The following is a 13,081-nucleotide window of genomic DNA, read 5'->3' as shown; positions in this document are numbered from 1 at the left end:
CCATCAGGAGGGATGTAGAATCCCCATTTTACAGCTAAGAAATTGAGGTGCAGGGAGGTGTAAAATGACTTTCCTGAGCTCATCTGGCTGGGAAGTGGGGGATGTTGGAAAGCGGGACAGACTGGCATCTGCTGGGCAGGCAGGACCTGGCCTCGTCCTGGGGCCTGTCCCAGCTCATCAGCCCAACCAGAGCCTCGTCATCAGAGGACGCCAGGGTGGCCGAGACATTTACCAAGGAAAGATCCTTTGTGCTGGAGTGAAAGGATCCTTTAAAAATGATCACCAGCTCCCCTCGTTACCTCCAGAGACCAAGTCCTTGCTGATTTTTTTTTCCCTTCTTTATCTCAAGTACATTTAAATGTCAATTAAATTTGAAATATCTACATTTGTCAGCATTTCATTTTGGGCCAGCGTGACGTGCTGCTGATTTGTCCACGCGATGTGACACATGAAAAAAACTCTCAAGATGCAGATCTTCCTCATTAAAAAATAAGCCCGTGCGATCCCGGCGAGGCGGAGAGCCACAGAGCACGTCCCTGCTTCCTGACGCCATGTCTCTGACATGGTATTTAAAAAGGAACAGCCGCGCCTGTCACCACTGTCACACGCGCCCGCTAACCGGCGACACGTTAAACCAAACATTAGAAAGGGTTCGGGAAGTCATCTGCATGGGAACTCCGAGCCGAGATGAGGTGGGCAGAGGCGGGAGCAGCCGTGGGAGACGATGGGGTCTGAATGGTGATGGACAGCGGGCCTTTCTTTCTTGCCAAGACTCTGGCAGCCCTCGCCGGGTAGCCAAGTTCACCACGACCTGCCTTTTCACAGACAGCTCTTTGTGTGTAAGAAAATCCAGGCGAGTGGTGGGTGGCAGACTGCAGGGTAGTCGCTGAATTGGGTTAATGAGGGAAAAGGTACACTTTTTTTTTTCCCCCTCATATTCTGCCTTAAGCTAATAAAAAATTTAAACCTGGACATTTTCAGCGATTCGTCCTTTATCTCTGACAAATATCTGGCTGTATGTTTCATAGGAGGACATGAGCAGCCGAATTTAAATAAGTTTATTTTGAAATCTCACTTTTTATTAAAAGTAGAAGGGGGAACGCCCTACCCCTTCTTTCATTGTTTCGGGTCTGCAGGATGGAAGAGGCAAGACCCCAAAGTGGTTTTGAGTCAGGCAGATCCAGATTCCTGGCTCTACCGAGAGCCGCTGTGTGACACTGGGCGAGTGACTACACCTCTCTGAGCTTTGGCCTTTCTATCCGCAAAGGGAGGATGTGATCAGGAATTAATGAGAAACTGTACAAACAGCGTTTAGTCTAACACTTGTAGTGTTAGACTAGTCTAACCACCAGTCTCACCAGTCTCACCAGTCTCACCACCGTCATCCATGTGGCCCGAAGCCTGGAAAAAACACCGATCAGACCAAACCACCCCTGGCAAGGTTCTCTGTCACTCTGGAGAGAGAGATGGTATGTTAAGGAGACATCCCGGACCTCTTACTGAAGCCACAACCCAACCCGCCTGGCCTGGCCAGGAGAGCTGACTGGCGAGGGAAAGTGGTTTGTGAGCTGGAAGTTGAGGTCCCCTCTTCCCCCTCTCGCCCCCTCGGGCCTGCTCCACCACCACACCGGTGTGGGAGGACATGGGATTGGACAGAGCTGTGAACTCCAGCAGCCTGGCTGGGTGAAGCCACAGTCCAGCCCAGCACAGAGGCTCTCTGCTCACACATGAATCCAGACACTCCTGGCAGCTCGTGTGCAGAGCTGTGATCTCTGCTTCCTCGTCAGAGCCAGAGGAGGAGAGCACGCTTGGACGGGTGCACGTCCCCCTCACGCACATCTGCCACCAGCCTGGCTGACGGGGACGTGAGGGTCCTGGCCTGGAACCCCTGCTTGTCACTTCCTGGCCAGGGCCCGTGGTCGCGTCTCTCCTCACGGTGATTCCCAGTGCTCAGCAGGCCCTGGGTCTGCTCGCAACAAGCACTCCGGAAGTGCATCTCGGTTGGGTGTGCGGATGGATGGACGGATGGACGGATGGACGGATGGACTAATGACAGGCTCGTCCTCCATAAAATCAGTGCAGCGAAGCCTTCCCGCTAGGCTGCTGGGAGGGGTGAAAGTCACCCATGTGAAGCCCCTCGACGATATCGTAAACCTTTTCCCGAGACTCCCACCTGCTCCTCTACCCCCAAATGTGGTCCCATTCTACCGTCTCAGCATCTCAGAGGACAGATGAGGATCCCAGGGGACACTTTTCTGCTGTGGTCACAAGCAGATGGAAGGGACAGGTGCTGTGCTGGGGATCCAGGAAGATGGGGGACAGGGGTGGGGCCTGCCTTGTCTCCCCAGCGCACTGGCTTCCATTCCTGCAATCACGAACCTCCATTGCACAAATGTTGTGCCGCACGTGGGGGTCAAGAGAAGGACGAGCCAGGCCACTGCCCTTGAGGAGCTCGACTCAGAAACGGAACTGCAGGAAGTTCAGGGATACCGATGAAGTGCCCCAACACGCAGCCCAAGGGGGACGCGAACTCCATCTGGGGGAGTACTCCAGCTGGGAGTTCCAGGAAGGCTTTCAAGAACACCAAGTGAGCCCGGTTTCAGACCAAAGAGCAGTCAGTGCACCAGGCAGAGACGACGGGGCGGGGGGAGGGGGTCTGTGGGGTGTGCAGGGGAGGGCTGGAGGAGGCAGCAGAAGTGGACAGGGCTAGGCAGACAGCACGGTGTCTACCCTGCATGGAGCCTGGACTTGGCCCTGCCTCCCTGCAGCCCTCGCCCCTGCCCACCCAGCACATTCCACAAGCTTCCCAGTGTGGAGCCTGAGGCCAGGGTACCTGTCTACCCCTCCAGCCCTCCTCACCTGCCCGGGAAAGCCACCCAGTGCTAGAAGTGAGTGCATCCCCCTAACTTTTAAACGGTTGAGTAAACCATTCTGTAAATGTCTGAACCTCATTGTTCTGAACCCTTAACGGGTTTACTCACCACACAACCAACGCCCTCGGCGTCGCTACTGGGGCCATGCATGTGCGGGCGTTAAGCAGGAGAGTGACAAGTTGGGTCTGTGATGCACAGCAGGGTTCCAGTGGCTGCGTGGAGTGGCCCTTTTTGCCACACCGTGTTGTAGGTCCCAGGGAACATGGCAGGGGTCGGGCGGCCTTGTTTCTGTGGGTCACATCATCCTGCCCTCTTTCCTGACACCAGAGGAAAACACGCGACCTAAGCCAATGCTCTCTCTGGTCCAGGAAGGGCCGTGTCCCTTACCATCCAGGGAGGTGGCCTGGGCAAGGACAGGAGTTCGGTGACCCGCCACCTCCCTGTCCCTGTGCACGACCCTGGCTAAGCGGCTTCCCTTCTCTGAGCCTTGGTCTCCGCTTCAGTATGAGGACAAAGCTCTTAGCCTGCCTGACGTGCAGGGATAACACGAGGAGGGAGGGTCGAGGCGGGCACGGGCCGGGGAGCTCTGCAGCGCTGGGGGCCAGCCCCGGTTCTACTTACAGAAGATGAGCGCATCGCTGGCGACAACTGGCTTGGCACCTGACGGCAGGTCACGGCCCAGCCCACTCTCCCGGTCCCTCACCCCCCTCCAGGGAACCTGAATGGTTCCCATTCACTTTTTCAGACTAGGTGCCCTTTTATGATGCGAAACCCAGAAGGCACTACATCAGAAAGCAGAGAAAGGACCTGCTTTCTCTGGGGAAGAGGAGACTGCCCCCAGCTCAGACACCCCTCCACTTCCCGCCCCACCCTCTCCCGAACTTCACCCCCACCCCCGGGGATCCTTGGAGCCCGCCCAGCCACATGTGCAGGCCCGAGCAGCGGCTGAGGGGGCCAGATGGGACCCGAGCTTGCCGGGTCCGGCTCCCCTCTCGAAAGCCGTCCGCTCGTGGGCCCGGGTCGGTGTATAATTCATGGCGGCCGCGTGGACTTTCTCGGGGCTGCGCAGTGTTTGTGTTTATGGAGGTAGAGCTCACAGGTGGCTGACAAGGGAGATGTATTTTTTATAACAATGAATATTTAATTTCCACATCACAGATGAAAAGACTCTCTGAAGAGGCGTGTGAGAGAGACTCCGGAGAGCAGCCGCTAATCAGGAGGGGGCCCTCTAGCCCAAGCCCCTCCACGTGGCTCACTTTCTTCTGTAACTTTCTGTTTTTATGTTTTCCTGCTTACTGAAGTTGATATGCACATTGTAGAAAGTGCAGAAGACACGGAAAAATTAAAGGAGGCAGGGTGGGGGGAAGTCACCCCCGAGCCCCCTAGCTCTTGTCGACATGTACATACGTCCCTTTCCAGTCTTGTTTCCCTGCCTTTTCTCATAAGTAGGTGAGAGGGAATGTAGTCTAATCACGGTTCTGCGTTGTGGTGTGGAGATTTTTCTCTTTTATAAACATTCTGGGTGATGGGCGGCCCCTTTTTGGCCGAGTACACTGGAATCCACCAGCCTCCTCTTGCTGGAAACGTAGGACATGCCATGTTTGAAGATTGTCAGCAAAGCAGCAATGAACATCTTTGTGCATTGTTCTTTGCTACATTTGGGGTTATCTCAATGGAAGGGGAGGGTGTGAGGTCATAGGAGAGTGGATCACATGTTTGGCAAACCCTCGGTTTCTTTCCTGTCTGGGACCAGCTTTCCCACCTCGGGACCTGTCAGGCCTCCCAGGCCCTCCCCCGGCCTTCTCCAGGGAGCCTCTACCTCAGGTTGGCAGAGGGAGCCCAGGGCCAGGCGCTGTGCCCAGAGGCCCCCCCTCCCACCCTGCCACGTGGTGTTCCGAGGGTACCTCCTAACCGCCTCTTCTCTCTTGTCTTCCTCTGCCCCAGCCTGGTAAAGCCCTTGCGACACTATGCGGTCTTCCTGTCCGAAGACTCCTCTGACGATGAATGCCAGCGGCAGGAGGGCCCGAGCTCTGGCTTCACCGAAAGCTTTTTCTTCTCCGCCCCCTTTGAATGGTCTCTCCTTCCTTCTTCCATTTCTCTGAGCTCAACTTGGTGACTCTCCTGGGCCGCGTGGGGGAGGGGGGGGCCGGTGTCACTTGCCCTTGTGTGGGGGGAGGGCTGTCTGGCGCTGCTGCCTGCCAGTGCCCCCATGCCAGCCCGCGGGGTGAGTGCCCCCTTGTGTGCCTCTGCCCAGGATGGCCCTTCTGCCGGCCCCGCAGGCTCTGTGGTGAGGAGCCAGGGGATGGGAGTTGAGTCCCTGGCCCTCCCCCAGGAGAATGCACTTGACTGTTAGCGGAAGTGGTTGTTGATGCCCGAGTCCTCTTCTTTTTTTTTTTTTTTTTTAAAGATTTTATTTATTTATTTGACAGACAGATCACAAGTAGGCAGAGAGGCAGGCAGAGAGAGAAGGGAGGAAGCAGGCTCCCTGCTGAGCAGAGAGCCCGATGTGGGGCTCGATCCCAGGACTTTGGGATCATGACCTGAGCCGAAGGCAGCGGCTTTAACCCACTGAGCCACCCAGGTGCCCACCGAGTCCTCTTCTTATCTCAACACATCTCCAAAAACTATGGAGATGGAGGGTCAGATTTTAAGCTTAGAAAAAACACAAAAAACTTATTGATAGGGAATGTGTATATTATTGCAGACAGAGACAAGTGTCTTACTGATCTTCCTGACTGTAAGATAATTTGTATTGTTTATAGCCTGAGCCTCATCTGAGTAAAAAGAAAGTTCACCCACAATCCAGCCACCCCCCCAGTGTTAAGCTTTGGCAGTTTTTCCTTCCTTCACCACTTCTCTACCCACAAGTTTTTCAGGGCTGGGATTGAGCAAAGGGACAGTTTTTGTCCGTCTTTAATGGGAGCCTTTCAGGGAAGAGAGCTGCCCTTTGCTGAACACCCCTAGGGTCTTAGAGAAGAGGGGATTCCTCCCTCCGTCCCCCTCCCAGGTCCCTTCCCTTGGGCCAGACCTCTGGGTTCCTCAGGGCACCTGATAAACCCCCCAGCTCTGCTCCTACCACTGCCCCCCCCAGGGGTCGGAGGGTTCTGGCCCTTTCTGTCACCAGCTCACTTGTGAGCACAGGCGTGTCAGTCCCCTCCTGATCCCCTCATGTAGAAAGTGGTGGCTTGGGTCAGTGCTGCCCAAACTCACATGCCACCTTCTCTGTACGTTGAATCTTTCTTTAAAAATTTTCTGTTAAAATTTTAGTAAGTTTACTTTGTCCTGAGCGGTGATATCTGATATCATTGGCCTAATGTATCAATTATCATTTCCACTATTAGCTGAAATAAAGGTAGAACCACTGGAGTAAGAAATGCTTATTCATGTATCAGCTCAAAATCACCTTGCAGGTAAAAGCGCTCTGCCTGGGTAGCATCTAAGGACTCCCCACCACAGTGGGGTCTCCAGTGGGTCTCCTCTCTATCTTTTAATTCATTGATGCCTTAATTATTTAAATAGCAATAGCGCTCACTCTCTTAGCAGGACCTATGAAAAGTACAGGCTTTTGCATGTGTGGGATTAAAAAGGCAGTGGCCCCTATGTTAACTATACTGAAGTTAAATAAATAAAAATAAATTGCACAGGAGAAGAAAAAAAGGTACTGGGCCATCTTAAGTCAAAATAAAATGGTTTCTTCTGAAAGAATACATTTCTTTCCTTAAGTGTAAGGAGCACTCAGACTTTTCTTTATCCCCTTCATCGTGTTCAAACTTGGTTAAAAGGTCTTTAATTCTTTGGTCAGATGCCTTAGAGTGAGTGGGGACTTTTGAAGGCTGTCATACTTGGTGTCCATGGCTACCTTTTGCTGTGTGACATAGGGTGAGTTACTTAGCCTCTCTGAACTTGAGTGAGATCCTGAAGGCTGATGAGTCCTTGCGAGAGATCTAGTATGTTCACTGAGCCCTCCCCTCTGCTGGATGGTCCCTGCCCTGATTCCTGCACGGGGGCCTTTGGACCAGCAGGTGGCGCCCTTCCCCCACTTTACCAGAGCTGTGGGCAGTTTCTGCAGGAACGCAGAGGGCAGAGCCAACCCCAGCCTTCACTAGACTCAGGGTTGATCCAGGCACCCTTCTCCACGTACCCAGTGGTGCCCTAGGGCTCAGGCTTGTGAGAAAGCAAAGTAAAAGAAGCCTTCTGTCACCTATGCCTGCGTCAAAGGTACAGAATGCTGTGAACAGCCTCTGTTAGTTGGTTCACGTAATTACCACCCCCACCTGCAAGGGAAGTACATTCTGGAGTGGGGAGAGGCTGAGGTTCAGAGAGGTTAAGAACCTTTTCCAAGGTCCCATAGCAAGAGATGGTAAGATCAGAGCTAGAACCCGTCAGCACAGGCTGAGGCCCACACGGTTCCCTCTGGGGGTCCTGAGCCACCCTGGGCAGTCGCCCTGGGGACACTTTCCCCAGCTCAGTTCCCTCTGAGCCACAGGGTGGTGGGAGAGCAGAGGCCTGGCTCTGGAATGGGCAGGCTCCCTCTTCCCTTTTCAGTCCTGTCCCGTTCCTCCTACTTTGTCCGGATGGCCTACAAGCCCACTAGCCAGTTATATGATGGGTCCTGTGGTTTTCGAGGGAACCAGGTGGCTCCCCTAGTGCAAATGAGTGCCACACTGAGCAGCAGACCCAAATGCAGCCCCAGGTCTGGCAGAGTGCCCCTGCCCAGACTCCAGCCCTCACAGGGGCCCCAGGACACTCTCCTGGCCCCACAGCTCCCAAGTGTGCCCCTCAAGGCCCACAGTGTGCCCCTCAAGGCTGCTTGCTCCCCCCATGGAAGCTCTGGGTGGGAGAACCTGCTGCTCTGCCTCTTCCCAGGCCTCAGCCCTACCGGACGCTCAAGGAATCAGACAGCGCGGAAGGCGACGAGGCAGAGAGCCCAGAGCAGCGAGCGCGGGAGCCCACGAGACCTGCCCCGGCTCCGCCTGACCGGGCTGCCAGCATCGACCTTCTGGAAGACGTCTTCAACAACCTGGACATGGAGGTCCCACTGCAGCCACTGGGCCAGGCCAAGAGCTTGGAGGACCTTCGAACCCCCAAAGACCTGAGGGAGCAACCGGGAACCTTTGACTATCAGGTATGCTGCCCGCAGGGATGGGGACCTGCTAGGGCTGGCGCTGTCCACACAGGAGGCAGGTACCCCCAGGGGACAGGGAAGGAGACCAAGGGAGAAACAGCGACTTTTCCCGGGTCCTCAGCCGATGCTCAGGGCCATTCTGCCTGCAAACCCTGCCAGGCAGGCCAGCAGCCAGGGGTGGCTGTAGAAACGTTACACCTGACAGAAATCAGCCCCTCAAGTCCGTGTGTGCATCGGGCAGAGGTGTGCTGTTGCGCCAGGTCTCCCTCCCAGGACCCCAGCCCCACCAAGTCTTGGAGAGCCTTGGGGTCAGAATTCCTGGGTTGTGGATTATTTGCGTGGGACACTGATGGTCCGTCGTGACTTGCGATCTGTCACACTCCCTCTCTGGGCCTGTTTGCCCACTTGTGAGTGGAGGCTGCTGACGGAGTCGCTGGGTCTTTGGAATTCCTGAAGCTACCATGGTGAATGCAGCGATCCACACATGCCCTCCCACAGGGAGTTAGCAGTCCCTGCTGCTGACGCCCAGGTAGCGTCACTTGTGAGGGGCAGAGCTGGGACAGGAGCCCAGTCCTGTTTCCCTGCCTACCAAGGAAGATGCCTTTGCCCTGGCCTCATGCCTCACTTGTCCTCAAGTTCACAGGTGATTAAAAGTGCCCACATGCTTTGAAAAGTGAAGAAGTCCCGGCCAGTAGGTGGTCAATAAATGAAGTCATTTTCCTAAAACTTCTTGAACACCGATGTAAAAGGACAGGGGCTTTTTCTGGAATCTCTTTGTGCAGTGAGAAAAAAAAAGCCTGGCATGGAGTCTGAAAAGTGAGGAAAACAGTGAGGAAAGCCTGGGCTTGGCATTTGGACAGACGCGGGCTCTCTGCTGGTGACCTGGGCCCGGCTCCCCAGCTGCCCTGAGTCTCGGGGGGCGGGAGGGTCCTGGGGAAGGGGCCCTGCTGCCTTCCAGTCTGTCCAAGTCAGTCTCTGGTCACTGCCTCCCTCGCTCTCTCCCCCAGAGGCTGGACCTGAGCAGGAGCGACAGGAGCCGTGGGATGCCGATGGCCTTGAAGCTCACCCACCCATACAACAAGCTCTGGAGCCTGGGCCAGGATGACATGGCCATCCCCAGCAAGCCCCCAGCCACCTCCCCCGAGAAGCCCTCGGTCCTGCTTGGGAACTCCCTGGCTCTGCCCCGCATGCTGCCAACCCGGGACAGCATCCTGAACCCCAGTGACAAGGAGGAGGCACCCACCCCCACTCCGGGCAGCATCACCATTCCCCGGCCCCAGGGCAGGAAGACCCCAGAGCTGGGCATTGTGCCTCCACCCCCCACTGCCCGCCCGGCCAAACTTCAGGCTGCCAGCTCCGCCCTCGGGGACTTCTCCTCAGAGCGGCTACAGGCTGAGCGGGAAAGGCGAGCTCCCCTGAGCCCAGCCCCGTTCCCTGGGCTCCTCCCCAGTGCTACCCCACAAGGACCCACCGAACTGCTCCAGCCGCTCAGTCTGGCCCCCGGGGCCACGGGCTCGGGCAGTGACGCCCTGCTGGCCCTCCTGGACCCACTTAACACAGCCTGGTCTGGCAGTCCTCTTCCACCGCGCCCTTCAGCCCCGAATGTAGCCCCCTCATTCACTTCCCAGTTCAGCTTCCCACCAGCGGGGACCCCCACCCCGTTTCCACAGCCATCACTCAATCCCTTCATCTCCTCTGTGCCTGCGGCGCTGCCTGCCATGCCCCTGGTCTCCACAGCAGCCGGGCCTTTTGGGGCCCCTCCTGCTTCCCTGGGGCCCGCTTTTGCCCCTAGCCTCCTGCTGTCCAGTTCTGGCTTCTGTGTCCCACACAGATCTCAGCCCAACCTGTCTGCCCTTTCCATGCCTAACCTCTTCGGCCAGATGCCCATGGGTGCCCCCGCCAGTCCCTTGCAGCCCCTGGGCCCCCCAATGGTTGCCCCCTCAAGGATCCGAACGTTGCCCCTGGCCCGCTCAAGCGCCAGGGCTGCTGAGGCCAAGCAGGGGCTGACCCTGAGGCCCGGAGACCCCCCACTCCTCCCTCCCAGACCCCCGCAGGGCCTGGAGCCAGCACCGCAGCCCTCTGCTCCTCGGGAGGCCAAAGACCCCTTTGAGGATTTGTTGCGGAAGACCAGGCAAGATGTGAGCCCGGCCCCGGCCCCAGCCCCGGGCTCCGTAGAGCAGCTCAGGAAGCAGTGGGAGACCTTCGAGTGAGCTGGGCGCTGGGCGAGGGCGAGCGGGGCCCCTGCACTGCACTGCCAGCTGCCGTGCTCCCAGGCTGGCCAGCCCTGCTTCCCCCGCTGCTCTGTTTCTGTCCAGGTTCTACTGGTGGGAAGGGATGGGACCCCTCTCTGCCGCCCCTCCTCCCCTGCACACCACCCATCTCCGAGGTCTGGCTGCTAGAGAATGGTGCCAGTTCTGGCCTGGGAATGGGCCCAGCCCCTGGGCACCCCCCAACCCTGCCGCCACCCTTCCCCTGCACCCCGATTAGGTTTTGCACTAAAGCGGTCAGCTGGGAGAATGATTGTCCCAGATCCGGCCCCACCCGCCTTCCCCCTGGAAACCAGGAGCCTGAGGCTCTGCAGGCCTCTCCTCCCCCAGCCCTGTTGGCCCACCGGCAGCCCGGCCTGCGCACCCCACCAAGACCAGCAGAGGAGGCCACGTGGGAGCCTCGCGTGAGCGTGTCTGCACCAGACTCGTGTGGTTTGGGGTTGGGAGTAAGGAGAATCGGCCTTAGGACGGGGCATTTCCAAACCCTCTCTAGCAATACGCACACTCGTTCTTTCTTTCGTCAGTCTTCAGCCCAGCCCTCAACCTTGTTCTTTCTGGCTTGGTAGGGGTTTGGGGCTGAGGGATCCTTGGGAACCCTCTGACAGCCAAACACAGCCGGGCAGCCGGCCCTGGCTGGGGGCTGGGAGCACCAGCAACTCGGATTTGTGGGAGAACAAACAGCAGCAGGTAAATTGAGTGCACTAGGAGGAGGCAGACCGCCGTCCTGTACTCTCCCTCTGGCCGCTGGGGTTTCTCCAGCTCTCCAGTGTTAACTCAGATGGGGCTCTGCCTCTTGTGCCTGGGACTGTGGGGGGCGGGGGGGGGAGAAGCAGGCACCCAGATCCAACTGGGAAGGCAAGCTTCATGCCACAGGCTGATGCAGGAGGCCCAGCTGCCTAGGCTCCCTGAGTCAGGAACGGCCGGGGGGCACTGAGCCCTTCTCCAGGCCCTGGCAGGGTGGACAGACTTGGCTTCTTGCGCAGTTCGGAGACAGGAGAAGGGCCAGGAGCCGTCCCCTCCCCCGCCCACATAGCATAGAAATTCCTGAGGCCATCGTCACCAAAGCTCAGTTGAAATGTTTTGTTATTGTTTCTTTTATCTATCTTTTCCTTTTTACTTTATTGAATTGATGAATCTTAAAATTGACTAGTTTCAATAAACCAAGTTAAAATACAGCCCAACCATGTAAGAAAACAACCATCTGAGACATGCAGGAAATTGTGAGCATTTTGACCTGATTTCTCATTTCCTATTTGTGAGTGGTCAGACACACAGTCTCAGAGGTGTCTGACAGGGCAAGGGGGCTCCCAGAGGTCCCTCTACCCGGGGAGCTTTGTCCCCGTCTGAGGGACCCTGAGGCCTGGAGGGCAGGCCCTGAGGTTCTCGGGCACGGGGATGAGACGAGCTGCTGGCCCAGCACACTCACTTCCTGAGTCGGGCACAGCCCCCTTGGGCAAGTGGCTCTCAGTCCCAGAGTGCGCTCTGGCTGCTGAGGTGGAGCGGGGAGCCGGGGGATGTCTGGGCACGCGGGCACCCCCAGGCCTCTCGGGTGTTTCAAGACAAGTTCCAGATCTGCCCCCCCATCCTGGGCAGACCCCTGAGCCCAGCTGGGGAAGGGAAACCTCCCCACCCCACCCCACCCCTGTAGGCAGGGAATGGGACAAGAGGTATGGTGGGGCCCCAGGGAAGCAGAGCCCACCCCAGGGCCTGTCTCCCCGGCTGTGCTGGGGGCTGGTGGCGAGCCCTCTGTGTCGCAGGAGCATTGTTGTCTCTTCACTTGCTGGATTGAATTCGCACCCAAGGATGAATGTTGTGTGTGCGTTCAATAAAATCATCTTGGGGAGAAGGTTGGTATCCCTGCGTCCTTAGGAAGCTCTGGGGAAAGGGGAGGGTTTAGAGCAGTGAGGGAAGGATTTGGCTCCTAGCCCACACCCCATCTTGTCCCATTTGACCCTGTGAGCCCAGGCAACTTCCCTGTCCCAAGCAGGGCAGGGGGGAGGGGGCGCGGGGGGCGGGGGCCGGAGCTGGTCACAGGCACGCGCAGGCTTGGTGGGTCCGTGGAGCAGGGCTGCCGGTCACCGATGGTGCTGAGTGCTCCCGGACTCCAGGGAACAAGTTCAAGCAAGAGAACAGCGGGAAATTCGGCCCCACAGATCTCTCAGTAAGGGCAGAGCCTTAGAACCCGCACCTCTGTGGGGTGTTTGTTTTGGGAGAGCTGGACCAAGCCCCCAGAGTAGGGGTTCAGCACACCCAGTTGCCCCTCATCGGCCCATCATCTGGTCATGCTCCCCTCCCCTGGCTGCCCTTGAAAAGGACAAGTGCCAGAGCCCTTAGGAGCAAAAGAGGACAACATAGGGCTCCCCAAAAAAGTGGCACTTTTATTTATTGGGGCTTCACGTGTCTTAGAGGAGTCTGCAAGAATACACGTTTGCCAAATCCCTGATTTAATAAAATAACCAAGGCTCCAGCTGTGGCTAAGTTGCTGGTACCAGATCATGATGGAGAGAGTTGGGGGAAAGTCACCACCTCTTACAGGATAAGGACGAAGCAAGCCCCTTACCCTAGCGTTCAGGGCACTTCCGTCCCAGCCTCGGCCGAACCCCTCAATCTCGGCCACCCACGTGCTCCCTTACCCCCCCCCATGGCCACATGGCTCTAATTCAGACTTCACGCCTGTGCCTCTGGAAGCTGGTGAGACCCTGAGGGGACCTGGGGAAAGTCAACTATAAGTGGAAAGAGGCCTCCTGGCCTTGGCACAGGGGGCAATGGCCTGGGAAACCCGAAGGACGGGAGGGCATGTCTCTAGATCAGGAGGG

At 57.2% G+C, this 13,081-nt stretch overlaps 1 protein-coding gene across 1 annotated transcript in view; it reads left to right on the top strand.

The window, feature by feature from the left end:
- The window catches only part of DENND1A (DENN domain containing 1A), a 494,905-nt gene extending 482,801 nt beyond the window's left edge, over nt 1-12,104 (top strand). The window contains exons 21-23 of the mRNA XM_080819425.1: nt 4,818-4,946; nt 7,740-7,998; nt 9,006-12,104. Of these exons, the coding sequence (XP_080675551.1) occupies nt 4,818-4,946; nt 7,740-7,998; nt 9,006-10,208 (1,591 nt within the window). The 3' untranslated portion in view covers nt 10,209-12,104. The remainder of the gene's footprint in view (nt 1-4,817; nt 4,947-7,739; nt 7,999-9,005) is intronic.
- Nucleotides 12,105-13,081: the final 977 nt, after the last annotated feature.

This window comes from Martes martes (assembly GCF_963455335.1).
Source record: "Martes martes genome assembly, chromosome: 12".
Classification (NCBI taxonomy): Eukaryota; Metazoa; Chordata; class Mammalia; order Carnivora; family Mustelidae; genus Martes; species Martes martes.
The sequence above is the reverse complement of the archived record's forward strand: the minus strand, read 5'-3'. Positions and strand labels throughout refer to the sequence as shown.